At 34.0% G+C, this 27,181-nt stretch overlaps 3 protein-coding genes across 5 annotated transcripts; 1 reads left to right on the top strand and 2 right to left on the bottom strand.

Moving 5' to 3' along the window:
- Nucleotides 1-574: 574 nt before the first annotated feature.
- On the bottom strand, nt 575-18,587 carry LOC148196954 (polyphosphatidylinositol phosphatase). 3 transcript variants are annotated; one of them, XM_088092422.1, is made up of 9 exons: nt 18,446-18,586; nt 15,253-15,422; nt 13,357-13,512; nt 13,150-13,272; nt 3,681-3,883; nt 2,472-2,615; nt 1,934-2,151; nt 1,401-1,659; nt 575-1,223 (listed from the first exon to the last, which is right to left on the bottom strand). In XM_088092422.1, exons 3-9 carry the CDS (start codon nt 13,430-13,432, stop codon nt 1,095-1,097), a joined length of 1,152 nt encoding a protein of 383 aa, XP_087948548.1. In that variant the 5' UTR covers nt 13,433-13,512; nt 15,253-15,422; nt 18,446-18,586; the 3' UTR covers nt 575-1,094. The 3 variants fall into 3 exon arrangements, with proteins under 3 accessions (XP_087948548.1, XP_087948547.1, XP_087948546.1); XM_088092421.1 differs by lacking the exon at nt 18,446-18,586 and adding an exon at nt 15,762-16,002; XM_088092420.1 differs by lacking the exon at nt 15,253-15,422 and having other exon boundaries at nt 18,446-18,587.
- On the top strand, nt 3,893-9,827 carry LOC148196955 (uncharacterized). Its single transcript, XM_088092419.1, has one exon. The coding sequence runs from the start codon at nt 7,013-7,015 to the stop codon at nt 8,303-8,305; it is 1,293 nt and encodes a 430-aa protein (XP_087948545.1). The 5' UTR covers nt 3,893-7,012; the 3' UTR covers nt 8,306-9,827.
- Nucleotides 16,149-18,586, bottom strand: LOC124821332 (Ubiquitin carboxyl-terminal hydrolase family protein). The gene is made up of 2 exons (XM_088092423.1): nt 18,446-18,586; nt 16,149-17,472 (listed from the first exon to the last, which is right to left on the bottom strand). Exon 2 carries the CDS (start codon nt 17,456-17,458, stop codon nt 16,385-16,387), a length of 1,074 nt encoding a protein of 357 aa, XP_087948549.1. The 5' UTR covers nt 17,459-17,472; nt 18,446-18,586; the 3' UTR covers nt 16,149-16,384.
- Nucleotides 18,588-27,181: the final 8,594 nt, after the last annotated feature.

Genomic DNA, 27,181 nt, shown 5'->3' with positions numbered 1-27,181 from the left:
CATGTTATCTTTATCTAACTATTTGAACTACAACATCAATTCATAGTAGATCTATCCTAATAATAAACTTACTCATATCACACATTAACCTTAATTTCATAATTTAAAAGAGTGTTAAATATGTTTTTAGTTCCTTAACTTCTAGTAAAAATTAGAATTAGTTTTTCTTTGAAACTTTAATTCAATTTAGTTCCTAAGTTTTAAAAATACATGAATTTAGTTCTTTTAACCAAATTTTAATAAATTTATTTAACATTTTAAATACATTTAATAATATCATTTGAATTATTTACACTATTTGACACATTTTTTTCTTCAATGTTAATTGATAAATGCATTTACAATTTCAAATATGCTTAAAATAACTAAATTCACACAATTCTAAAATCATAATTAACTCAAATTTAAAAATAGAATTATTTTAATTTTTATTAAAAGTTAAAGAATAAAAACATATTTAACCTTTTAAAATAATAATAATACTAACTAATAAGTATTATAATCGAAATATATTTACTTATATAACACATTAACAAACAAAGTGTTTGCGAAGATAAAAGAAGAGAAGAAGAAAAACTCTAAAATCAACATTTTTCAAACAAGTTAAGAAAATACAGATACAGAAATATACTAATTTTTCACTTGCCCTAGCACTTGAAATTTTACAAGCTTATGGAAACAAGCATCATTCATTGCCATTTCACCCATGTCAATGGGTGGTTTAACTACGTTAACTGGACTATAACTATAGGTCAATCAAATCCAACCAGCTGTCATTGGAAGCAATCCAGACTTTTTAAATATCTTTTCAGACTGCCCAAGAATGAACATTCCATTGTACCATTTCGAAATAATATCACACTCCACATGCTCTTGATATGTCCATAGGGAAAAGTGCCCCTTCCCATGAGAACTTTCCCAAGTAGAAGAATCAATAAATCAATTCATTTAAGGTCCAATTCGTGTCCTTTGTTGCTGTCAGTACCCTATCGCAGATCAAAAAGAGGGTAATAGCTGAATTTTCAGCACTAAATTTGGTGACGTTAACATTACAAGTTGCCGCCTATGATGTCAACCTTTCTGGATTTCCATATTCAAAAATCATATTTGGTTCTTCCACTTCCCAAAATGAGACATAACATGTCGGAAATATCACGATACGAGGAATAAAAATTCCAAGATTCGAGCATTAGACGTTTTCTTGATCCTTTAAAATGAACAACCTGCATCCAAAAAAAAAACGGAACTCACATTAAAACAAAAAGGACATGCTGATGTAAATCTAACATAAAGGGTCAAAAGCTAAACCTATAATATATCTATATATAATTTCCAGAGGTATAACTCAAGTATTCAGCTGAAGGTCAAACAGGAATACTTCTGTTGTAAATCTTCATTACCTTAACATCCAATGGCAAGCCATGAAATTGACCAGCACCCTCAGGCGGAGTCCAATTGTACAGAGAACAAGGTAAGAACAATACTGAAGTACCCCCAATATCTTCTGAGAAAGCAAGCGCTTTGGAAAACCTTCTGGCGTCAAAATGAGGTTTTGACATCACAACCCAAGCAAGAGCTAACTGATCACCCAGCATGCGAGAAGCATTTCTATACTTCGTGCTGTAAACTTTCAAGACCTCTTGTAGGAAAAGCTTTGCCCTGATTGATTATCAAATTAAATTAAAAAATTATTTATCAAAAAATATGTGGACAAATCAAGAAAATGGGTAAAACCAAGCTTGCAAATGACCAAAAAAGCGCAAAAAAGGCATTTTCAAGGTATATATGTAGGATGGTGTTACAATCATATAGTTTCATTTTCTATTTGCAGATTTTAAATGGGATCGACAATCATTACATTAGTTTTTAATTTTTTGTTGCATATCACAACTGCGGCAGTTAAACCAAAACTGCAGATAGTACAGATCATCACCTTAACATTGCTTCCTGGGTACCCTTAACTGCAATGAATCCTGAATTCAAAGGTTGAGCCTTATTGTTCCTAAAGGTCAGAGCCAGATGAAAATTAGGATGGTCACGAAAAACTTGCCCTAGATCATCAACCACTGCTATATCAGAGTCAGTGAAGATGTAATGGATGACATCCCTCGGCTTCTGAGAAAGTTGCTGGAGCCTTGTTTCTAAAAAGGTCTGTAAAGAAGGAAAACATAGGGTCATTTAGTTTAAAGAACAAAATCTTAAAGTTCAAAATATATAATGATTAAACAACACTACAAGCTCAATAGAGGAGACATAATAACAGATGCAGAGTAACAAAGATAAAACTAGCAAAAACCTCTTATCTACTATGGTCCAAGTTATTGGGTGCAGGAAAAGAAAGCTATACTATAATTAAACAGAGAACAGGTGAGCAGGAAAATGGTTCAGCTAAATGTAGTCCCTGACTAGAGATGAGAAATTATTTTTAACCAATAAATATTCAATCTACTGTGGATGCAATGTGATCTTACAATGTAAGACCTGATCCTTTGGAGCATCAACTTGTCTCGGGAATATTCACCTTGAATAGGATACAGAGAGACCCTGTTTCTTTGCACTGAGAGGTCAGACACAGGATCTGTTAGAATAATCACTTTGCTCTGGGGCATTGCCAGCTGCACAAAAAGCACAATGTTGAATGAATGATGTCTGTCTGTTAATTGTCAGAAAACAAGCTCTAGGTCAAAACAATATGAATCCTTTGTAATATTGGGTAAATGTACATCTAGAACCAAACACACACAGCTCTATTTATATTTACATTAAGTTGATACAAAAATAATCAATGATAATAAAATCAGATTCCTAACAAAGTTGCTACTAGCTTTGCTGCCCAGATGCTGCAAACTCTAACTCCTTCTCTTAGCCCTTCAACCTCATTGCCTTAAACCTCAACCAACTCCACCACCACCACCACAGCAATGATTATCTTATTCTTTTTACCTTTTATTGCTGACAAAAAGGGGGAGAAGTATATATGATTTTTTTGTTTTAGCTTTATTATGTTCTTTTGCTACTCTGTTTCTATATTTTTGTGTTTTTGCTGTGTAGTTAATATCTTCCATACACTATGATAATACATTGCATTAATTCAAAGAAACAATTTAATTTCAAATAATATAGACTTCATACTAAGGTGTAATACATGCTTATGGTATTTCTATTTTTCCCAATGGTGAAGAATTTATTCTAGTGCCTATGATGAATGAATGATGCAAATTCAGTGCCGTTTGTACTATGTAATTCATACAGTACCAAAATTGAAATTTATCAGTAGCCAAATGTCGACAAGGATGTAAGACATTTTGGATGAGTCTGAGAAAAACTAGTGCCAAGGTAGGAAAAGGTGAAAAACTCATGAAAACAAGAATATTCCACTATTTGATCTTGATAAACACCAAATATATAAAATCATAGACAAAGACAACACACTTTTAACCAAACATCTAAAAAGTAAAGAAACAGTATACACAAGAGCGCCAGACTATTAATTAAAATTTAATGAAAAACAAAAAACCATGAAAAAAGTGCTCATTAAATACAAAGCAGGAGCCACAAGGTTCTTATAAATTTCAACCAATGATAAAAAGTGTTTTGCTAGCATTTCCCATGTACACAATAATCAAAGTCAATATGCTCTTTGCAATAGGACAAACCCACAACTTTTATTCAGTATTTACCTGAATGAAATTAATGAAGACATTCAACAAAGCCATGGACCTGCCAAACTTATTATATGAAGCATTGCCAACCACTGTGTTTGATCTGTCGTCTACATCATTAAGAGAAGTATTATAAATGGTAAAGACAGTGACAAATGTGATACTTCCATCTACACCTGATCTCCGTTCAGAAGAATGGGTCCTATTAAGAGCTTTTGTCCCTGTGAATTGAGAATTTTTAAATGCAATTAATCAATGGGGAAAAAAAAGGACGTGAAAATTTCAAGGAAATACAAAACCTCCAATACATATATAATGGTCCAGTAAGAGCTTTTGTTTATGTGCGTTAAGAATATTTTTAATGCATTTAATCAATGGAGACATGAACATTTCAAGGAAATGCAGCCTTCACTTTTGTCCTTGTAAATTCAGAATTTTTAAATTATATGAAAAAAATGGAAATCAATGTTCGAAGGAGATGCAAAACTTTGTGTATACATACATAGCACATACATACATATGTATACATATGTATATACACGTATACGTATATGTATATACATATATATATATATATACATATATATATATATATATATATATAAAATGTAGCGATCAAGTTACACTAAGATTAACTTTCAATAAAGTAACTCCACTTGATTATCTCAATGATCATGTAATACTAATCTTAAATAAATTGGATATTCATGTTTGACATTTTCTTATATTCTAAAAAAGTATACTATACATTAAATTGGACTTACTTAACAGTTCGGTAATAGAGACTACATATTACTGTTGAAATGTAATGTTTCTTATTTATTATTAGGGTTTTAGGAAGTGCATTGCCCTTTCTTTGTATCCTATACATTAATGAAAGTGTAACAATGTAAAAGAAATATATATTGTTTTTCTTAATTTCATTTATTCAAGTTGGTATCAAGAGCCATGATAATCTCTGTTGTCTGATTGTCATTGACGCTGCCATCTTCCGTCGTGACATATGTCCTTGCCATCCACCGTTGTCATTTGCCATCGTCACCATATCTCTTCGAGCAAGTCAAGGTTAGGTGCACCCCGAAAAGTGCAACTCATCTCAAGCCAAAAAAACGGCCAAACACACGTCCACACACTGTCTTCTGTTGGCCATCTTCCGACGTGTGTCTCCCACACACCATCTTCCCAGTGCTAGTATCACACCGGATCACCGTCGTTCATCTTGTCGAAGCCTCTTGGATTGTTTTTGTCCTTGTCCTCTATTCTAATGATAATATTGGAATTCCCACATTGACTAGAGCTAAGACCTTACAAACCTCATTTTACAAGCCGATTTTGTAAGGTTGAGTTAGGTTTGAAGTCTCATTCTCAACATGGTATCAATCAAAATCATGGATTAGAGTCTATCCTAATGAAGTTTGTTGTTTGTTGGGTCTATTGTTCCACCAGCTATCACGCCACTAAAGGACCACCCATCAATGTCTGATCTCATGCATGAGATATATCTTGGTCCACTCCTGGGAGTTATGGTTCCAAGGTCAAGGATACCATGATCATTTAGAGAAGGATGCCTCTACTGATTTAGATTAAGTCAAATCTCAGTGGCAGAAACTAGATTTCAAGTTATCTATTGTTTTATGGTAATTAGTTGAACATAATGTCTTAGAAATTTTGAGACCGTATAAGACATGCTCTTCCTTTTAGAAAAGGGTGCAAGAGATTTGCTTATGACATTCAACGTCTCTTTAATGCAACTCAAAGAGTAGTCTCTCTCATATAAACCAATCACGATACAATCTCTCATATAAGAAAGGCTCGGGCTACAGTAGAAGAATTGAAGAGATTTTTGCTAGTTGATTCTTTAGAGGCTATCAACAAAAACACATGATAAGCTGTTAGGATATAGGGTATTTGGGATATAAGGGTATAATGGGAAATGGGATTAGGATAGAAGGTAGAGGAATAATATAAATAGAGGCCTGTTAGTTGGTAAAAGGCATGTATGTTGAGTTGTTTGTTGACAGGTTCTAACCTGTGAAGAGGGTTAAGCCTCTGGATTCTTTCTGTACAGATACACTACTTTGAATAATATTCAGTTTTCCCTATCTTTCTTGTGTCTTTAGGTGAGAAAGAGAGTTCTTGATTAGGTTCCCAATTTAGGAACCTATCATAAGCTATATATGGTGCTAATTATGAGAAGCCTATACTTGGGTTTTAAACATGTAAATGACGAAAGTTTAGCTACTGATCAAATCCCTTCAATTGACAGCTTAGTCACTAGACTTTAGGTGCCTATATTATTAAAAGATGAGAATTCAATTGATGTTATTGAAACAATAGTAATGATAGCACCATAAGGGAAAGGACTGTTACCAATAAGGAGTATTGGTAAATCTTGAAGAAATTTGTTTTGATGATGCTACAAGAAGTTTTAGTTGAAGAAGATATTAGAATTAGTTAAAAGCAATTTGTAGAAATTAAATGTAGTAGGAAATTCTTGTAAACCTTGTAAACTTGCATTTTTAACTGCAATAATCGATTATGGAATGGCAATAATCGATTATCACAGAGTCATACAGGAATAATCGATTATCACATCATATAATCGATTATCACATTTTGAAAACCCTGTAACGGACTTGAATAATCGATTATCACTTACAATAATCGATTATTCGTGGCAGTTGAGACTTAACCTTAGATATTCAGAACAGCTAGCTATATATTGGGTTTCTGTGAAGATCACTAGTAACGTTTTTGAACTGAGAAAGCTTAGAACACTGTGTGTCAGAGGAACGTTCTTAGAGAGCTTTTTGTTCATTGTTCCCTTGCTTGGTCTTGTGAAAGGAGAGGCTCGCGTATCGTGTGTCGATAGTCGGAGCAGACTCTCTTCAAGTTAGCAAGGTACTCTGCCTGGTCTTGTGTAAGGAGAAGCTTGCGAATCGTTGGTCGATTGCCGGAGCGGTTCTCTTCAAGTTGGTAGAGTAGTTCTTTTCGTTTTATTCCTGTTCATTTGATTGTAATCTGTTAAACCATTTTTAGTGGAACTGTTAATCACTATTTATAGTGATTAACGACTGGACGTAGATTCTGTTGAATCGAACCAGGATAAAAATATTTGTGATTTTCTATTCTCTACACTCATATTATTTTACGTATATCAACTGTTTGATTAATTTTCTGAAAGAAAATTATATTTACTAAAAGGACCAAATTATTTTTAATTGTGATCGAACACGCTTTCCGCTCTCTGAGTTTTAATTCCGCTGCGCTATACTCTTCGAAAAATACCCCCTCCGATACCATCAATTGGTATCAGAGCTTGCTTTGATAGTTTTTCAAAATTTGCGAAAATGGCCGGTCACAATCAAAACCATGTATATGCCGAGGGTGCTTCTATTGATAGACCTCCTTTGTTTACGGGGGCAAATTATGCGTTTTGGAAAATAAGAATGCAAATATTTTTAGAGTCAATTGACAGAGGTATCTGGGAAGCTGTACAAAATGGCCCTTATATTCCTAAAAATACAGTTGATGGTGTGGAAGTAGAAAAACCTTATTTTAACTGGACTGTTGAGGAAAATAGACGAGCCCAATTTGATATTAAGGCTCGGAATATAATTTTATCTACACTAACAATTGATGATTTTTTCAAAGTATCTGTTTATAAAAGTGCTCAGGAAATGTGGAAATTTTTAAGAGTCACTCATGATGAAGTATTGAATGTGGCTAAGTTGATTTGTTCGAACTCATGGTCTACATCAAACTCCTCAAGCTCAAGCGATTCTAATGAGCAAGAAAATCTATGCTTGATGGCCAACGATAAATCATCTGAAAGCAAAATCTTGAAGGAAAAGAAGGACTATCAAGGTTCCTCTTCAAGCTTCAAATGTTATGGATGTGGTGAAAGAGGCCATGTGAAAGCTTATTGTTCAAGCAACAAAAGAAGTAAAGAACGAAAAGAAAAGAAAATTCACAAGAAGAAGAAGGTTCACATTGCTTGGGAGGATAATGCATCAACCACCTCTAGTTCAAGTGATTCTGTTGAAGAAGTAAACTTGTGTTTGACAGCTAATTTTGATGATGTTGAAAGCCAAGTAAGTAATTCTAGCTATGAATCTAATGAATTTGATTTACAAAAGGCGTTTCTTGAATTACTTGATGAATCTGAAACATTGAATGCTGCTCATAAAAATATGAAAAAGGAATTTAAAGAATTGAAATGGAAATATGAAAATGCATTAGATGAGGAAGTCATATTAAGAAACAAAGTTAGTAATCTTGAAACAAAATTGTCTGAATCTAATCCAAATGAAAAACCTGTTGAGTGTTTATCTTGTAAAAGTCACATGTTTGACATTGACATACTAGAAAATTTACTTTCTAAAGGAATCAAGCCTATCTCACATGTTCAAAATGTTTTTAAAAAGAGAAATGTTAGAAATATAAACATGCATCATCATAAAAAGTCTAAAGTTAAGAGAACTCGTAGAGTTTGGGTTGAGAAAGGGACTTTTGTGAAAAACAAGGTGCATGATGTTTGTTGTTTTTATTGCATGAAAAAGGGACATACTTCAAACAAATGTAGAATTAAACATTTTGATGTTCCAAATGGGAAATATGCTTGGATTCCTGTTATAAAGTAATATGTCTCTAACCTTAAAGGACCCAAATAAGATTATGGGTACCAAACTATATTGTTTTACTTTGTAGGTTAAGTTTTCAAAAGGAGAAGAGAACTCTATGATATTCTGCTCTTTGAATTAATGCTACAAGCCAAGATGTAACTCCATCAAGTAGTATCCAAAAGCCTTCGTTCAAGCACCAAGTATGTGAGCTAAGTGTTGTTTAAACTGTGTTGTTGCATCTTGTTTTTACTTGATTTTTCATTATTTAATTACTGTTATATTCATTTCTGGTTAGGCAAATGATATGTTCATCACTATTTCATTCATCCTGTGGTGTGTTCTTGTCTGTTTACACATTTTGATCAAGTGAAATTCATCTATTTAAGATATTCATGTGCTGAATTTCATTCATGTCATGTAAAGCCATGTGCATTGTTATTTCAGTACTTTGTTGATAATTATCTATTGAATTTGTGTTTAACTGGCTTAGTATTCAATTTCATGAGTACTTTGCAGTTACCTTTGGTGTAATCTCTGTCAAGCATCAAAAACTATGAAAAAGTCATTTAAATGAGTTGGCTGACAGATTTTCATTAGCAATTGTGGATGATTAAGACATGTGAAAATTAAATTGTCATTTCTGTTTCAAAGTTGGTTTTGTGGAGATTTGCTTTTAAGTTCAAATGCATAACGAATGAGCTATGAAAATATACATTGAGAGCTTGGATGCAGTAAATGAACTGATAAAATTTACATAATTTTGATGTAAATTATTTTGTTTAAAAATGTTGAAAGATAAAACCTGAATCAGCTCTTGTGATTGAATTTTTGCATATGTTGTTTTGATATGCATAGCTAAATTTATGAAGTTGAACATATTGTGATATGAGAATGCATGTATGACAATTGTTGTCTAGGAAGTTGTAAATTGTGCTGTCAAAGTTAGTTTTAAACTAATTGTGCTAGCTGTAATGCTTTCATGTTAAACTCTTTTAGTATTACAAAGCCTAATATGAACTGACTGTTACAAAGTCATGCATTGCATTGGACTGAATAAATCTTAAATTTTTGGAATTTTTTTTAAAGGGGGAATATTACATTTAGGGGGAGAAAATTTTGGTTGATATCTTCTACCTCTTTTTTAAAGTCTTACTTGTATTTCTTGATTAAGAGCTAAATTTTTGTGTTCTATGATGACCTTTGTTCTTTCATGTTATGAAAGTTTAAAATACACCTATTCTTTTGTTGAGGGGTGAGCATATCTTAAGGGGGAGATCATATTTAGGGGGAGCCTTTAACATCCGATCTTTTTGCTTCTGATCAAAAAGGGGGAAAAGAATAATACAAGGGGAGAAGTATAAATTATTACAGGTACTGCTAACCTTGTTGTTGTTTGTTAGCTTGTATGTTTTGCAGGTAAGCCAAACTTGCTTTTAAAATTGAATTTTTGATCATCATCAAAAAGGGGGAGATTGTTACCAATAAGGAGTATTGGTAAATCTTGAAGAAATTTGTTTTGATGATGCTACAAGAAGTTTTAGTTGAAGATATTAGAATTAGTTAAAAGCAATTTGTAGAAATTAAATGTAGTAGGAAATTCTTGTAAACCTTGTAAACTTGCATTTTTAACTGCAATAATCGATTATGGAATGGCAATAATCGATTATCACAGAGTCATACAGGAATAATCGATTATCACATCATATAATCGATTATCACATTTTGAAAACCCTGTAACGGACTTGAATAATCGATTATCACTTACAATAATCGATTATTCGTGGCAGTTGAGACTTAACCTTAGATATTCAGAACAGCTAGCTATATATTGGGTTTCTGTGAAGATCACTAGTAACGTTTTTGAACTGAGAAAGCTTAGAACACTGTGTGTCAGAGGAACGTTCTTAGAGAGCTTTTTGTTCATTGTTCCCTTGCTTGGTCTTGTGAAAGGAGAGGCTCGCGTATCGTGTGTCGATAGTCGGAGCAGACTCTCTTCAAGTTAGCAAGGTACTCTGCCTGGTCTTGTGTAAGGAGAAGCTTGCGAATAGTTGGTCGATTGCCGGAGCGGTTCTCTTCAAGTTGGTAGAGTAGTTATTTTCGTTTTATTCCTGTTCATTTGATTGTAATCTGTTAAACCATTTTTAGTGGAACTGTTAATCACTATTTATAGTGATTAACGACTGGACGTAGATTCTGTTGAATCGAACCAAGATAAAAATATCTGTGTGATTTTCTATTCTCTACACTCATATTATTTTACGTATATCAACTGTTTGATTAATTTTCTGAAAGAAAATTATTTTTACTAAAAGGACCAAATTATTTTTAATTGTGATCGAACACACTTTCCGCTCTCAAACCTCAAACTCAAACTTGAAATCCATATGACATTGTTCCACCACCTCTTCTCACATATCAAAGTCAAACACAAATAACTCCATCCTTGCCTGAAGAACCTCGTGACTCAAATCCTCCTCGCCTTCTCTTGACTTTTATCATGCTTGGCTTATTGCTCTTTAGAAAGGTATTCGATCTACTCGTAATCCATATCCTATTTATAATCTTTTTCTTGTCATCATAGGTCTCCTTCATAATTCTTTTATTTCCCCCTTGTCTACCATTATTGTTCCTAACAATGTTCATGAAGCACTTGATCATCCTGAATGGCAACAAGCCATGATTGATGAAATGCATGCACTTGAACACAATAGTACTTTGGAACTTGTGCATCTTCCTCCTGGTAAGAAGTTTGTGGGTTGTAAATGGGTCTATGCTATTAAGATCTATGCTACTAGTGAAGTAGATCGTCTCAAAGCTCATCTAGTCACTAAGGGATACACTTCGGTTTATGGCCTCAACTCTGTGATACTTTTTCTCATGTGGCTAAAATCAAATTGTTCATCTTTTCCTTGCTATGGATGCAATTCGCCAATGACCTCTTTACTAGTTGGATATTAAAAATGTCTTTCTTCATGGTGATCTGGAAGGAGATATATATAGAGCAACCTCATGGTTTGTTGCTCAGGAGGAGTTTGAGTTGCTTTGTAAACCTCATCATTCACTCTATGGCTTGAAGCAATCACCTCAAGCTTGGTTTGGTAAATTGAGTCGTGTTGTTTAGATTTTTGGATTGAAACGGATTGAGCCAGATCATTCTTTTTTTAGTCATACTTCTCTTTACAAGTGTGTAAATGATTTCACTGGAATTGTTCAATTAAAGAATTCAGCCACTTTCAGACCAAAGTATGGGTCATCTAAGTCCTATAGACTCAAATCAAAAGGTAATGAGAGACCAAGGTGAACTTTTCTCAGTCCCATGGAGATATAGAAGGTTGGTTGGAAAACTCATAATCTTACTATAATAAAACCTGAACTTTCTTATACAATAGAAGTTGAGTCAATTTATGCAAAATTTGCACATTGGTCACTGGAATGATGTGATTCGCATTAGAAAAATATGTAAAAGGGAGCCCAAGACAAGGATTATTTTATAAAGGGAAGCACTCAAGTTATACGGTATAGTGATGCAAATTGGGCTGGTTGTCCAATTGATAGAAGATCTACCACAAGATATGTGTATTCCTTGGAAGGAACCTTGTATCTTGAAAAAGTAAAAAACAAAGTGTTGTTGCTCGATCTAGTATAGTTGAATATCAATCTATGCTCCTAGCTACATGTGAACTTGTGTGGATTAAACAACTCTTTCAAGAGTTGATTTTTTGTGAAAATGAACAGATGAAGTTGTATTACGACAACCAAACAACTTTTCATATTCCTCCAATCCGGTGTTTCATGAGAGAACAAAATATATAAAAATTGATTGTCATTTTGTTAGAAAGAAGGATCATATTACTGAGTTTATCAGCTCTAATAAACAACTTGCAAACATTTTGACTACATCTCTAAAGGAGCCTAAAATTCAAGTTATATGTTCCAAGCTTGGTGCATATAATCCATATGTTCCATCTTGTAGAGGGGTGTTGAAATGTAATGTTTTTTATTTATTATTTTTTATGTATGAGAATTCAACTTTAGGGTTAGGGTTTTAGGCAAGTGCCTTGCCCCTTCTTTGTATCCTATAAATACATAAGTAAAAGTGTAAAAAGGTAAGTGAAATATACACTATTTTTCTTCATCTCATTTATTCAAGTATTACGAAAGCTTGATTTTTTTTTGTCCATCCCGGTCAGCCTACACTCTTGGAGGGCCAAGTTGACCCACATGTTTTGACCTACTTTGGCAGCTCGCTTCCTATTCTCAACATTGAACATTCTTCATCAGTACGTTAGATAATTTCAACTTTTTCCATACTACGTAAACAAAATTAAAAGATACATAAGATCATCTAGGCCCTAGCATCTTATATTATGTGTAAGATTGTATACAAAGTTTTTAAGAAGAAAAAGATCTATTATCCATAAACATTTGTGAATTCTAAATGACCTACCTCTGGAATACAATTAATTTATAAAAACTACTAAAAATTTAAAGGTAGATACCATTTTCTCAAATATCAGTGACTGATGGGTTTATGTCAATACTGCTATGATACTGCCAAAGATTCGGAGACAACCTCTTAGGTTCCTTTATTCAGAAAAGGAATTAATTCCTTTGAAGAATCGCCGAAGCAAATTGACAGATAAAAGATAGAAAGAGTTATTTATATTACTAACTGTCAAAACCCACTAAACTCGCCTCATATTCTTTCTTCTAAAATATACTTGAAAAGTCTAATTCGTTTGTTTGGGTAGGTTTCCTGTCTAATAACACAACCCTAATCAGAATCATAATATTCTGAGCAAAAAAGCATTTCAAGAATCAAGAGCATAAACCAAATAACTTTCGTAAAGGGAAAATAAAACCTTGGCATTGCAAACGATTTGACAAGCCTTGTCCAGCCATATGCCCAAGAACTAGATGATCAAATTTCTTGTTTAGTTGTTTGTGCCGTTCTTCCATTTTTGAGTTTTTGTGTAATTGCATGACTGATTAAAAGCAACTATGTTAACTTGTTATGCCCTAATTAAGCAAACAAATTTAAACTTCTGAAGAGAAAAGAGAATACCAACCAAAAACCAGATGAGCAAAGAGGAAGAACAAGGGAAGACCAAAAACAAAACGTTGCCATCCACTGAATATTTTCATCTCTGATAAACGTTCACTTGAACACAAAAGACCAAGCAAAAGATGAAGAAACTAATGTCCTGAAATCACATGCACTTCAGCTGCACACACAATACAAAATCAATTTAGGTGCTTTAGCAAAAATAAAGCCATGTATGGTTAAGAAAAAGACAAGAAATTAGGCAAAAAAAATTCCAATCACAAATCATATAATTAGGACACTAAAAAGAAACTTAGGTCAAAAGACTTTTGAGAATCTAACAGGTTCCTTACGCAAAAAGAGAGAAAAGAGAGAGAAATACAAAAAACACACCAACTCATGGTTGGTGAACCACAATGCAATATAGAATTCTCAAAAAGTTTACAAAGGAGAATATCCCCTTTCTCAAAGTGAACCCACTGTCCCCCTCTACTAAACGCCTAAAAAGATCCCCCACTCGGTGAGGTTGGTCTAAATAAATAGAACCCTCAATTTACAAACAAAAGGCACCCCCACTAACTAACACACACACACCCTGACGCACTTCGCTTAACATACACCATCACAACACCAACACGTACCCAAATCACTTCTTATCTAAACTCTTCCTATAATATACCTTCCAAACTCGTTCATTCTCTATGGGTCTAACAAAATCATGCAAGTTTCAGACATATTAGGCTTTTGCACCAAAGTAGGCAAATATGCCTCTAATATTACCAAAATGGGCAAATTCAAACCATATTACGAAAATGGGGAAGTCGTGGGGGGCCCAAACGACTTCAATTGAAGAAGTCGTGCCCCCCCTGCACGACTTCACACTGTTGATATAAACAGTGTTGAAGTCGTGCACCCCAAAAACGACTTCTGACGACGGTAATCGATTACAACGTAACGGTAATCGATTACAAAGTGTTGAAATCGTGACCACCCTACACGACGCCCGGGCGCGAGCTTCTCGCAAAAACTGGCGCCCGGCGCCCCTCTTTTAGCTGGACGAGCATCCTCTCTTGCGTCCACAGGGCGAGCGTTCTCTTCTCGCTGGACGAGCGTCCTCTCGTGCGTCTTCGCTGGACGAGCGTCCACTGCGCGTCTTTGCTGGACGAGCGTCATCTTCTGCTCGCTTGACGAGCGTCCACTGCTCGCTTAGAGCGCAGAGTGCTTCTTGCTACACAATCAAGCTGGTAATCGATTACCGAAATGTCGTAATCGATTACCAGTACGTTTTCTACCTGGTCACCATTTCAACACTCTGTAATCGATTACCAAATCAATGTAATCGATTACAGGACCCAGAAGTCGTTTTTGGGGTGCACGACTTCAACACTGTACCTATGAACAGTGTGAAGTCGTGCAGGGGGGGCACGACTTCTTCTTTTGAAGTCGTTTTGGCCCCCCACGACTTCACTTTCGGTCAAATTTTGCCTATTTTGGTAATAAAGAAGGCATATTTGCCTACTTTGGTGCAAAAGCCGACATATTATAAAATAAAACTTATATAGATCTGAAAATAAATACTTATAATTTAGCAACTCCACAAAAAGACTGGCCCAAACTAGCCCATCAATCATCAGGGATCACACACCAACCTTTAATTGATAGGATAAGGCTGGTTAATGGTTAATCCAAAGTCATAGCCCAATCCAAAATAACTCTTTAGTTTAATTATTTATTTTGTAATAAGTGGCAACAAAGAATTCATGTTTTGCTAGCTTCAAAATGGAAAACTCAATCATATGACAACATAAGAAGAAATTAATCGTAATTGAGTTAAGATCCCAAAAGTTGCATAAAATACTCATAGAAGAACCCGGATAGACTAAAGATAAAGTCAAATAATAGTATATAAATGGGTACTAACCTCATCTTACAAACCAGTTTTGTGAAGTTGATTTAGGCTTAAATTTCGCTTTCTTAAGATGGAATCAGAGTCATCAAAAGCTTATCCTAATCAAGCTTTTAGGATCTCATGCCACGTACTATGAGGTTTCCCTCTAGTCCCACACTTCAGATGTCCAATACTCACAGGAGCTACATTGAAGAACTCACATTGACTATAGCATTTATAGTAGTGAATCACATAATATATTCATGCTTGATAAACTTTCTCCTAAATACAAAGTAGTGGTTTAGCAGATTAGGTGGAATAGTAGGGGGAGGAACCTTTCCAAACAATGGCTGGATGGAGAATCTCACTAAACAGGGGTGATGAATTGACTAGAGTTGGAAAGTATCTCACATACGGTGGCTAAATTTTAGTTGTTCACGATTAGGATTTAATATCTATATCTTCTCATTTGTTTTCCAGTTTTCTTAATTATTTGAAATTAATTGAGGATTTCCTCAACTAAGTCAGAAATCTTTTCTTACCTTTTATGTGTGGTAAAAGCAAGGGCTGCCAAATTTCTCCTAGCAATAGGTGGATTGAGGAAGAAAAATGTGGAAAGGAACAGCACATATCTGGGTGCAGTAAAATGCAAGGAACTAAACATAGCATGCTTCAGATGTATGCTATGGGTGAAGAAAACAAATAAGCTGCCCCAATCAACCCATAGAATCCAAATTCAGCAAGGCAAAAACAGAGATTATGTCCCTGTCAAAAATTATAGCCCCAACCGCCTCAAGCCATCACTGTGCTTGCAACTCATAAAACTTTAGCCAGTCAAGGAATGGAAAACATCCGCTCCACCCTGATGTGATTATTAACAACTGCAACAGCATAAGTACCACTGCCAACTAATATAAATTTACAAGACATTACGAATAAAAAAATTCATTTATATTACAAAAATTAAGTTCATACATTAGCACTTGCACCCGTATTTTTTGAAGTAAACATTTTAACACTCAATATTGAGAAAATCAGACTTCATTGATGTGTTATATAGCTTGAATGGAAACTACTTCAGGTTCAACAGCTAAGCATCAACTTCAGGATCATCCAGTTTGTTAACATCATGACTGTCCACCAAATCAGCTTGCTCATTGTGCTCCTATGTTTTGCCCATAAGATTAATGTACCAATATCTCATACCCACTAATGGATGTTTCTTAACCAAAAAATCCTTACTATAAGCCTCTCTAAGTACAACAGTCTGAGTCCTAATCTTATTGGAAATGTAAAATATACCAGGATGATGAACCAAAGCCTTTTTAAATCTTAAGGCCAACCCCAAACACTCCCCAAAACAAAGCAAATTTTCTCTTTCTGTCTTCTTTGACACTAGAAGAGAAAGCAACTCATGCAATATTGCGACAGTCCATTTCTCCGCTTGGTCACTATTTGAGTCGAGATGAAAAGCATCTTCATATGGAGAAACGTAAGGCAACTTTTGCCAATTCTCAACCCAAGTCTTCACCCTCTTTACTAAATCAAAACCTTTCGGAAAAATTAAGGGAAATGCAATATCATGCCTTCTTTTATCTCCACTAATACCCAAGCTCCTTGCCCTCATTTCTAACTCAGACACAGAAAGCTCTTTTCTCCATGAAACAAGCTCTAAAGCAAGCACCTCTTTTCCAGATGACGGATCTTCCACAACGCAAACATTAAAATAATCAGGGTAGTCAGCCAAAAGGGTTGTCACATAATCATGAGGAAGACCCATATCCCACTTTAGCTTCTCAATTACATAGAGAGGCAATTTTGCCATGCCAGCAAGCATTAAAAGCCTTGAGAGCCTCTGAACAGTGTCTTGACGATTAGTAGGAGAGTTATGAACAGCCATTTCTTCTATATGGATGGAAAAGGCTTGAGGTGTGAGTTTGACAACTGGAGGAAGACCAGGACCAGGTTGAAATTGGGTAAAGACAGAATGGTATTTGTCAATGAATTTGGAAGTCGTAGTGGGAAGGTTGAGGGAAGCTTTCAATTGAGAAGCAGTATACATAGAGAGGGATTTGCAAGGAGATGAAATAATTTGGTTCTTGAGAGAAATTATTTGCTTGAGATCTTTCCCTTTCAGGACTGCATTATCAAGATATGGGTCTCGAACCCATTTGACCCTTGCATTTACAAAAGTCCTGATATGGTTGAACAGATGTGGATGTCTGGAGGAAAGAGCCATGAACAAGCAGCTCCCTGTAAAGTTGAAACAATGTTGTAGGGTAAAAAGTGTTATGTAGGCTTACACACTCTAACTTGTGCTAAGCTAATAAAATATAGAATATAAAGGTCATCAAATAAAAAGAAAAGAAGAAAAATCTGCATAAATTAATGCAGACTGCAACTGTTTTATTACATTTAAAAAAATAATGATGTGTTAGATTCTCAGTCTCAGTGGCTTAGTCTATACTCTGAACCAGTTAGAATCTAGAGAATGGAACGTTTCAAATCGTGATCAGCTACAAAATTCTTTTGATGAATAGTTTCGTATTCTGAATCATAACAACGATTGGTGAATCGGATGTGAATCATTTGATTAGCGATTCGGTATTTTACATACGATTCAAGATGAAGGAACTGAAACTGAAAAAAGAAACTCAGCTAAGCCCAAACTTCAGCGGAAAAGTTGACTGGCGAAAAACACATATCATCATGCTTCAATCAACCCTACTCATTTTCTACACATCCACAATCATATTCGCACCACACAAAGCAATACTCTAGATCATCGAAACCGGATTTCACAATCAAAACAAATTATCAACAAATCAAACAAATTAAACAATCGCTTAAGTTCAGCAACCAAACGTTGGTGCCAGGCACCACAAACATCAACCCTCACCACTGGAACCTCGGCATTGAATAACGCTCTAACCGAAGGCTTCGTCACCATCACTCAACACAAGCTTCGTTCGATTTCGCTTAAAAGAGAAACTCAGAGAAAACACAGAAACAGGTCCAATCTAAAATCGCTTCTTGAAAATTAGAAAATACCAGGTTCCAGAAAACCTCATATTCAAACCATCACCAATCAGAGACCCTAAAATGGTGAAACGAAAGGCATGCTCTGATCTCGCTTGAAGCTTTGAATCTATAAGAAACCAAACCGGAAAAAACAAAGGACCAAAACAGAGAGCGAGAGAAAAGGAACGAAGCGAGCTGCGCTTACCTTTAACCGGGAACAGATCCGAGGCTCACCGGAGACGGGCTGACAACGACAGGAAGACGCAGAGCAGGGCAACGCGGAACAGAGGACTGAAATGCTGTGGTTGGGTCTCACTGAAAATGGCAGCAGCGACCCAGGGCTGACAGATGCAGAATCTGGTGGGAGCGTGACAGGGAGGCGCTCGCGGTGGAGAATGGTGGCCACGGTGAAGCTGTTGCCTTTGCTGTTGGACGAGGCTCACTGGAATCTGTCAGAACAGGTGACGAGGGTGTGAGCTCCGATGGTGGAGGATGTGCAGCGAGCTCGAATGGGGGAGCGCGGGGAAGCTTTAATCGTTGCCGTTCAAGCTCGTCGGAATCCCACCGGAACCTCACCACCGAGTAAGGGGTAGAGGAATTGCAGAGAAAGGGGAATGAAGGAGAAGAGGTCTCGAATCCCCCTCTGGTGTGTTCTCCACGCGTGCGATGATGGAGGGAGATGTGTTCTCCACTAGAAGAGGATGGAAGATGCAGATGATATGTTGTGGATCCTGTGATTTGTGTAGGACAAGAATGGGTGAAAAAACTGAGAACAGAAGAATAAGAAATTTTCTTATGGTGCTACTTTCTCTTTCTTTCTTGAAAAATGATATTTGTTTTTATTTACTTTTTAAGACAGTTTTACTTGTTAACTGTGTAAAATGAATGTCTATATATATCATGCTACTCTTACTCTTCTTTCTATTCTTCCTTTTAAACATTCATTACTACCTTTACCTCTGTAATGCACGGGATTTAAAAATATTATAATTAAATTTTATTTATTTTAATTAATTTGTGTAATTCTTTATTAGATAATTAGGCAAATTAAAAATATATGTAGTAAATAAATAAATTATTAAATTTGAAAGAACTGATAAAGAACTGTCATACAACACATGACATATTAGTGTAGTATACATGTTAACCAATAAGTAATAAAAAAAAATAAGAGAATTAAACATGTATTTGGTACTTTAACTTTTTTTGTTTTAATTTTTCTTTCAAATTTTGTTTCATTTTCATTCTTTTCTTTTGATAAAACTTGCAGATTTAGTTCTAAACACCATCAACATTAATTTTTGTATAATTTGTCTAACTGTGTGTCATGTGTAGTGACATATGTATAATTTTTTAATGTTTTTCTAAAATTGAAAGTTATATTTTTTTAATGAAGCTTAGATAGGGTTTTTTACTTCAATCAAAATTCATATCACCTAAATTATGGGATTAGAGATGTGTTTGGTATGCAATTCGTGAAACACGAAATTGGTATTTAACCTTAGAAGAAACTCGAAGAGCAAAAGCTTGTAATTGGTCTTATTCGGGAAGATAAGTAAGTTGATTTTTTGTTTTCGTGGGAATAGAGGGAGGGATTGGGATATAAGTTTGCCCATGTAGGTAATTTACTTTCGAAATCATTGTTATAGTGAAATGAAATCTAATAGTGGAGGATTTGGTTGCACGCGGATGAGCATTGGTTCAAAAATGACTCAAACATGTGGATCGTCTTCACAATTAGCATCAAAATTTTGTGGCTGTGGAGAAAGCTTTTTTTGTTGAAGGCAACTACTTTGAAGAATTTTTTAGATGTAGAAATTGGATAGTATGTGAGAAAATATTTTACTTATAATGATGAAGTTTTTATTAATGATTTGTAATTTTTATTATAGAGTAACTCACATTGTAACTACTTTTAATGGATTGATGAAGGAGAATCTGAAATTGAAGCAACATTACAAAGAAAAACTAAAGAAGTTGAAGTTTGTTTTGAGAAGAAAAAAGTTATATTGAACGAGAAGTTGAAGAGGAAATTACAAGAATGGAGAAAAGTTGAAAAAATTATGGTGTTGTTGTTTGTTTTGTCGTGGACATTAACAATTATGTTTTCTATTACGTTTTCTTAAAGATTAATTATAATTAGTATTGTAATGTTGTATTGTTGCAGTAATGTTTTGAATTCTTTTTTGGTATATTAACCCAGTGATGTTACTAAAACATTCGTATTGTACTTTGTTGGTTAATCCCAAAACATTGTTATTGATAATGCTAATTCTTACTATTATCTAAGCTCATTTTAGTAGCAAAATCAACTCCTTTCTAACTTGTAACTTGTTTAATCCTCTTCTTTTGTCTTGTTTTCTAAATAAATGTGTTTTAGGCTACATTGATGTAACTTCATCACTAATCCCATTATTTTGTAGCTAAAACTATGCTTGGAAGAATCTCCAACAATGTAGAGAACCGAATCAACCACAAAAGCAAGCAAATATGTAGGAAAAAACCAGAAAAAGAAGTAGTGCAGCAGAGTCAGGCTCGGGCCCCCTTTTTCCATGGGCACTTGAGCACCAGTGCACCAGCTGTTGAGTTTGACTGACGCACGCCCGGGCCCCCACTCTTTAGGGGTGCTTGAGCGCCATTTTTGCTACATGGCAGATTTGCTCTATTTAACTCAGAAACGCGAAGAGTTTCGGGTTTTTGGTTCTTTGGAGGCGCGATTCACTGCTTGAGCTCATGGAGGCCGTGAGGAGCTTGTGGAAACATCTCCTCCTCTTCCTTTGGGTCTCCTTCTTCTTCCATCTTCCATTTTTTAAGCTTTAGGGTTCTCCATGGAAGTGGAGAACCAGATTCATCTTGTTAGGTATTGTTGTAGCCTATTAATTCTTGTGTAATGGATGAATGATTTGATTATATATATATATATATATATATATATATATATATATATGCCTGTTCTATCAATTGCTAGTATTCTTGTTTCCAATCTTAAAGCTTGCATGTAATAGGAATGTTCATGACTTGAATTTGGAGTTTCATGGATTATGGGGATGTAAGATGGAACCTTGAACTGAAATAACAGTCCTTGTGGTCATTGATTCTAGGGATGGAAGATGATTCACATGTTGTCTTAAGATCCTAGCTCTTTAATGCGGGTTTGCTTGTTAGATTTTCCAAGGGATTGGAGTTTAACAGGGAAAACCTAGGCTCTTTCACCTAAGGGATTAGGGCTAGAGTGTTTTTGTGGATTGACTTTAGTAAATTGATGGAGAGGAGATGAAATTGGGTAAGCACAAGAGTGAAATAGGTGAAAACTAACCTTAGCAATGTCATTTCATACCATTTCTAGTATTATCCATATCTAAGTGCCTTTAATGACCAAAATCCAACCATTGTATACTTGTGAATTTTTCTCTTTGCACATGTTTGTAAATGAATGATGTTCTATTGAGTCTAGATGAGTTCGTAATCGCACAATTCTCTAGTATTACGAGTCTCTTAGGAAAACAATATCTGGTCTTACTACGGTTTATTACTTGAAGTGATACGGTGCACTTGTCAAACCACCCAACAATTATTATGTTATATGAATTGAAAGTTGAATGCTTTATGACAACTTTTAAGTAGAAATATTGGCAGTTGTCTTTTATATATGTGCTTTTAATTATATTTGTGAGTAAGTCTTTATAGATTATACAGATTCAATCACAAATGGACCTACAATATCCCTTTTTAAATCACAAACTGTGACAATACCAAGCTGCACCTAAACACCAATTTTAGACTCCAAACATTACATCAGTTTTTCTTAGCTACATTTTAGTCAAATAGGTGCACCAAAGCTTCTAAAATTGAACCAAAAACCTATAAATTAATCTGAGTTTAGTGTCCACTTTCTTTCAAAAATACAAGTTGTTGCACTAACCTCCAAAAACAAGTTGTTACACTAGAGAAGTGAAACAAGCAGATTGTGAATTTTTTTTCATGAGCAGTTGAATTTTCCAGAGCATCCCTTCAGAGTTTAAAGTTGATTCTAACCAATACCAAACCTAATCCCCTTTATTTTCATTCAAAGTACCATATAACAAAATTTAGCATAACAAAACCTAACCTTTTTGCACCCAAGCTTTAATCCTTCACAACGTTCTCTAGAATATAAACTTATGCTAATATTAGGCAATGATCAATTCAATATCAGATTGGGTAGTAAACATGCTGACTTCAAGATTACAATTCACATTTGAGCACCAACAATAACTTATGCACCTAAAATAATTTATTCTTAAAACAAAGTGTCAAACATAACATCTCAATTCACCCATTATCTCAATTCATAACATAAAACAGCAAATCAAGCATTGCAACCACACCAATTTGATGAAAATAAGAACCCTAATCACAATTTCGTTAATTCAATTGAAGTAAATAATTGTAAAGATTGAAGTGAAGAACCCTAATCACAATTTCGTTAATCTGATTAAAGTAAAGAACCGCAAAGATTGAAGTGAAAAATCGTAATCACGATTTCATTAATTTTTATTGAAGTAAATAACCTGTAAGAACCCTAATCTGAGCTTCAAGGTAACTTTCAATTTCAGAAAAACATCAAAAAGTTATACACATGTCATCACACGTGGCACGCTGTTAGTCAGGTCATACAAAAATTAACGTTGTTGGTTGTTTATGACTAAATTCGACAGTTTCATAAAGGAGAGAGATGAGAATTAAGCAAAGTTTGGAAGAGGGACTAAAACCAAAAACGCATGATAGTTTAGGGACCAAAAATATATTTAACCCAAAATAAAACATGTAAATTATATATAATTATCATTGTTCAAATAAAACATGTTCATAAGTCATTATAAAATACAAAGGGCACAACAGTAGCACTTGTAAAACCAAATATTAAGTACAAATAAATGTTTCATTCATTTACAAAATTAGTAAAGTTCTGATTCCTTATAGTTTTCTCTTAGTGAAATGGAATTATGTCATCTTCTTTACATTCATGTGTTGCATTGATGTCCTTTTAAACTTGGTGGAGTTCTTTAATGCATTTTGTATAAAAAATTTGCATTTGACAGCCTTCTACCGTCCAACCAAGAATACATTTTTTAATCTGGTTCTACGAACAAAATTTGAAGGCAAGTAAAAATGTTTTAATTCAAACGATGAACATCATGATCAATTTCAAGAATGACTTTAGTTGAATTCAAAAATTCAAAATCGTTACCTACGACCACTTTAGTTCAAAAGTTTCTTAAAAAAGTTATTATCTTGATAACAACTTCACCTTAGTTTAAAAGTCTAAGTCTGCACGACTTTTCTTTTGTCATAATTTTTAGACTTATGCTTGCAACTTAACCATAGTTTAAAAGTTTCATGTAACCTATATGATCCTTGTTGCTAGTTAAAGGTGTTGATTAGTGAAATTTCTTATGTTAATTGCTTAAGAGACTGGACATAGCCTCAAGTAGAGGTAAACTAGTATAAATCTATTATGTGCATTTTTTCTATCTCTACACTTTTAGAAGAGTCTCCAATGAAGTCACTCAGAGGTTTTACAATTTATTGGCAAAGGCAAATGAGCATGTATGTTAAGGGGTAATAAAGTCAAAACTATCAGTATGCATTAGACTTATGCTTGTAAATCTAATTGGAACGTTCTTGACCAAATAATGGACTTCATTTCAATAATCTTTTTAGATATACCACCCCCAAATAAATATTTGTCAAATAATTATTATGAAGCCAAAAGATGTGTTTCTTAGTTGAGATTGAAAGCCAAAAAGATTGATTGTTGTATGAATAACTATATGTTTTTTTATGACAATGGTCGTGGAAAAAATAATACATGCTTTCTTCAATGAAAATTTATTGGACAACCTCAGTATCACACAATCCATTCAGGATGAAGGCAAAAAAATCCAATTCCATTAAAGTCCATGTTCTACTTGCCTATAATTTCGTGATTACAAAGAATGTTTGCTTCAATTGAAACAACAAAACACATGATACGATGATAACAAAACACAAGGAATGTTACATCATCCATATGATGGTGAAGCCTGTAAGCATTTCAATTGAAAGCATCCATCCTTCGCTAGTGATCCTCGTAACATTTGATTTAGTCTATGTTTTGATGGATTTAATCCGTACATTCAGGTGTCGTCATCACCATATTCTTGTTATCCTATGATTGTTACTCCATACAATCTTCCACTTGAGATGTGTTATGTCACCAAGCTTTGCATTTAGCCCATTATCAAAGATTTGTGTTCAACAAAACTAAAGGAGAATTCATTGAGAAGGCTGGAGGAAAATATTTCACTTATTCTTTATAAATTGGAAAGAATATTCCCTACTGCATCCTTTGATTCAATGGAACATCTTCCTATTCATCTTTCATATGGAGCATAGTTTCATGAACTAATGCAATATAGGTGGATGTATCCATTGGAAAGGTGATAACTTATGATCAATATATCCTCATATACATTTGTTCTCTTGAGTTCTTGCTTGTTTTCCTCCACTAGATTCTCCCTATTCATTTATTTAACACTTATAAACAAAGATATTAGAGGTAAAACAAGCTTAAAACAACTAAAATACAAAATACACTAAACTTGAGGATAAAACAATATTAAAGCTAGGAAATAGTTGATTTATTCATGACAATATAAACAAAAATAAGTAAAACTGGACGTTATCACCATTACACTTCTATTCTCGTTTTGAATCATAATTTATTCATTTATTTATATAGATTTATAGGAGAATCAAAATGTTATGTAAAAAATAAAGCTAGAGTAGAAGGATCAATTTGTGCAACTTGTATCGTGAGACAACATACTTTTGTTCTTATTATTTCAAAAGATTCATCTTGTCACCCAATAATGTTAGGAATGAAACGCAATGGCAAAGTGAAACATGTCACTCAACATTATCAATGTTTCAACAAGTTAGTCATCACATAAGCAAAGAGTTAACTCATTATTTAACTGATGTTGAATTCAACTTTACTCATGTGCATTTGTTAATCAATTGCACCAAAGTTAAAGTACCTTGAGTATGTTCTAATCTCATTTTGTGCAACCTAATCAGGAAATTTCTATACTCACTAATTGTATTAACATTTAACAACTTATTCCTGGTGGTTGAGCAGGGACTTAAATGAACTACTTTTGCTCAAATATACTAAGAGTTTCCTCACTGGTTCAAATATATGTACGGTTCCGTTAATAAATAAAAATATTTGTTATGAGCGTTTATGTAACTTTTCAATATGACATATTTGTGGGTTTATAATGAGTCATTTAGTCCCATTAATCAAAAGTTAAGGTAGACATTTAGTTCAATGTTTTGTAGCATAGACAAACATGATTGATGTGCTATAATACAAACCAAGCGTAGGGGCATTGGGTCAAATGTGGTGGAAGATGATATCTCCTACCAAGTTGATATGTCACATGTTTATGAAATAACTAAAGTTGAAGGTATATTTGCATTGCATGAATCTGATGGTGATCCTAAAGAATTAGAAGAAGAAATAGAAGAAGAAGAAGAAGCAAAAGAAGATGAACAAGAACAAAAAGATTAGGATGATGAAGAAGACGACAATGATGATAATGATGATGATGGTGACAACAATGACAAGTCCAACAATGACAAGTCCAACAATGATGACAATTATGATGACGAAGATGATAACGATGATTGAATTCTGTGGTTGTTGTTAGATGTTATTGTGGTTTTTGAAATCTTAAAATTCAATTAGAAAGTTGTAGTGGATAACAAGTAGAACGTTATATGAATAAACTTTAAATTCACTTTTTTATGCTAAGTAGAATATTCGTATCTTGTGACAAATATCTATCATTATAGATTTTATGAAGTTCTATCAAAATAAAATCTTAAACCAATCTCTCTACACCCTCCATTGTCTCTAAACTTAACAATAATTACTCTTAATATAGATATACTAGCCTGCACCAAAGAGTATTCAAAACTATCTAAGCAAGTGTTAAAATTATTAAAACTGACTTATATTATCTAAAAATATCAATGTCTATCATAACCCAAATATTTGACTATATAGTTAAAGCCGAATATATAAGCTAAAAATGTAGAAACTTACCAATCCTAAACTAAACTACAATGTAAGTGCCTAACAAGTTCTAAATGTTAAAATATTACTAAAATTGAACTAGCTACTAAGTATTACTATGAAATCAAATTATATCTATGATCCTAAAATTTTTAGCAGTAAAGTAGTCGAAATAAGCTAAGAAATTGCACTAGTTCTAAAATCTAAATTTTTTAACACTACCTGACAACAAAATAACTTTGTACACAACTTTAAAACCATTCAACAAGTTTAAAATGGAAAAAATAAATGTAGAAGAATCAACACATCTCAAGTAGAATAAATGCAAAAAAAATCACTATATACCTAGACCAATGATACTGAAAGATGCTTGCCTAGTGTTCTATAGTAGTGAAAAATGTGATTAGATTTGGATTAGGCACAAACTTTATCATATATATTGCTTTGCTTGTGCATTTGTGATCTGCTACTAGATCGACATGACTATTTACACACTAGTACAAAAATCGCGTATAACGTCCAACTTTACGTCCAACCTCTTTCTATTTGACATCAACTTTACGTCACATCGCTTTACAGTGGACGCCAAATCTTTCTTTAAATATAACTATTTTTTCACATATTAGACGTTGTGCTCTTTACTACTCGACGTGTAGATAAAAAATTAACATCGAGTTATAATATTCGACGTCCAATTTACGTCTCCCAGTATGACGTCGGTCACAAATTTGTCGTTAAAAGCCCAAAATATTCGACGTTGTACGTTATTTTTGCACTAGTGACAATTATAGCTTCTTGGTATGAAAATTAAGTGGCATTCTATTTTAATGGAATTTA

The sequence above is a fragment of the Vigna umbellata genome, chromosome 6 (assembly GCF_029865625.1).
Source record: "Vigna umbellata cultivar VRB3 chromosome 6, Vumbellata_1.0, whole genome shotgun sequence".
NCBI lineage: Eukaryota > Viridiplantae > Streptophyta > Magnoliopsida > Fabales > Fabaceae > Vigna > Vigna umbellata.
This window is presented reverse-complemented; position numbering and strand designations above follow the sequence as displayed.

Bases quoted from the DNA above. Each gene is read 5' to 3' on its own strand.
- LOC148196954 (XM_088092420.1), bottom strand. From the start codon at position 13,432: ATGAAAATATTCAGTGGATGGCAACGTTTTGTTTTTGGTCTTCCCTTG. The intron at 3,884-13,149 runs GTTTTATTTTCC...CTCAATTCACAG, and splicing joins AAATCGTTTGCAATGCCAAG to GGACAAAAGCTCTTAATAGG. The intron at 1,660-1,933 runs GTGATGATCTGT...ATAATCAATCAG, and splicing joins ACCCAGGAAGCAATGTTAAG to GGCAAAGCTTTTCCTACAAG.
- LOC148196955 (XM_088092419.1), top strand. From the start codon at position 7,013: ATGGCCGGTCACAATCAAAACCATGTATATGCCGAGGGTGCTTCTATT.
- LOC124821332 (XM_088092423.1), bottom strand. From the start codon at position 17,458: ATGGCTCTTTCCTCCAGACATCCACATCTGTTCAACCATATCAGGACT.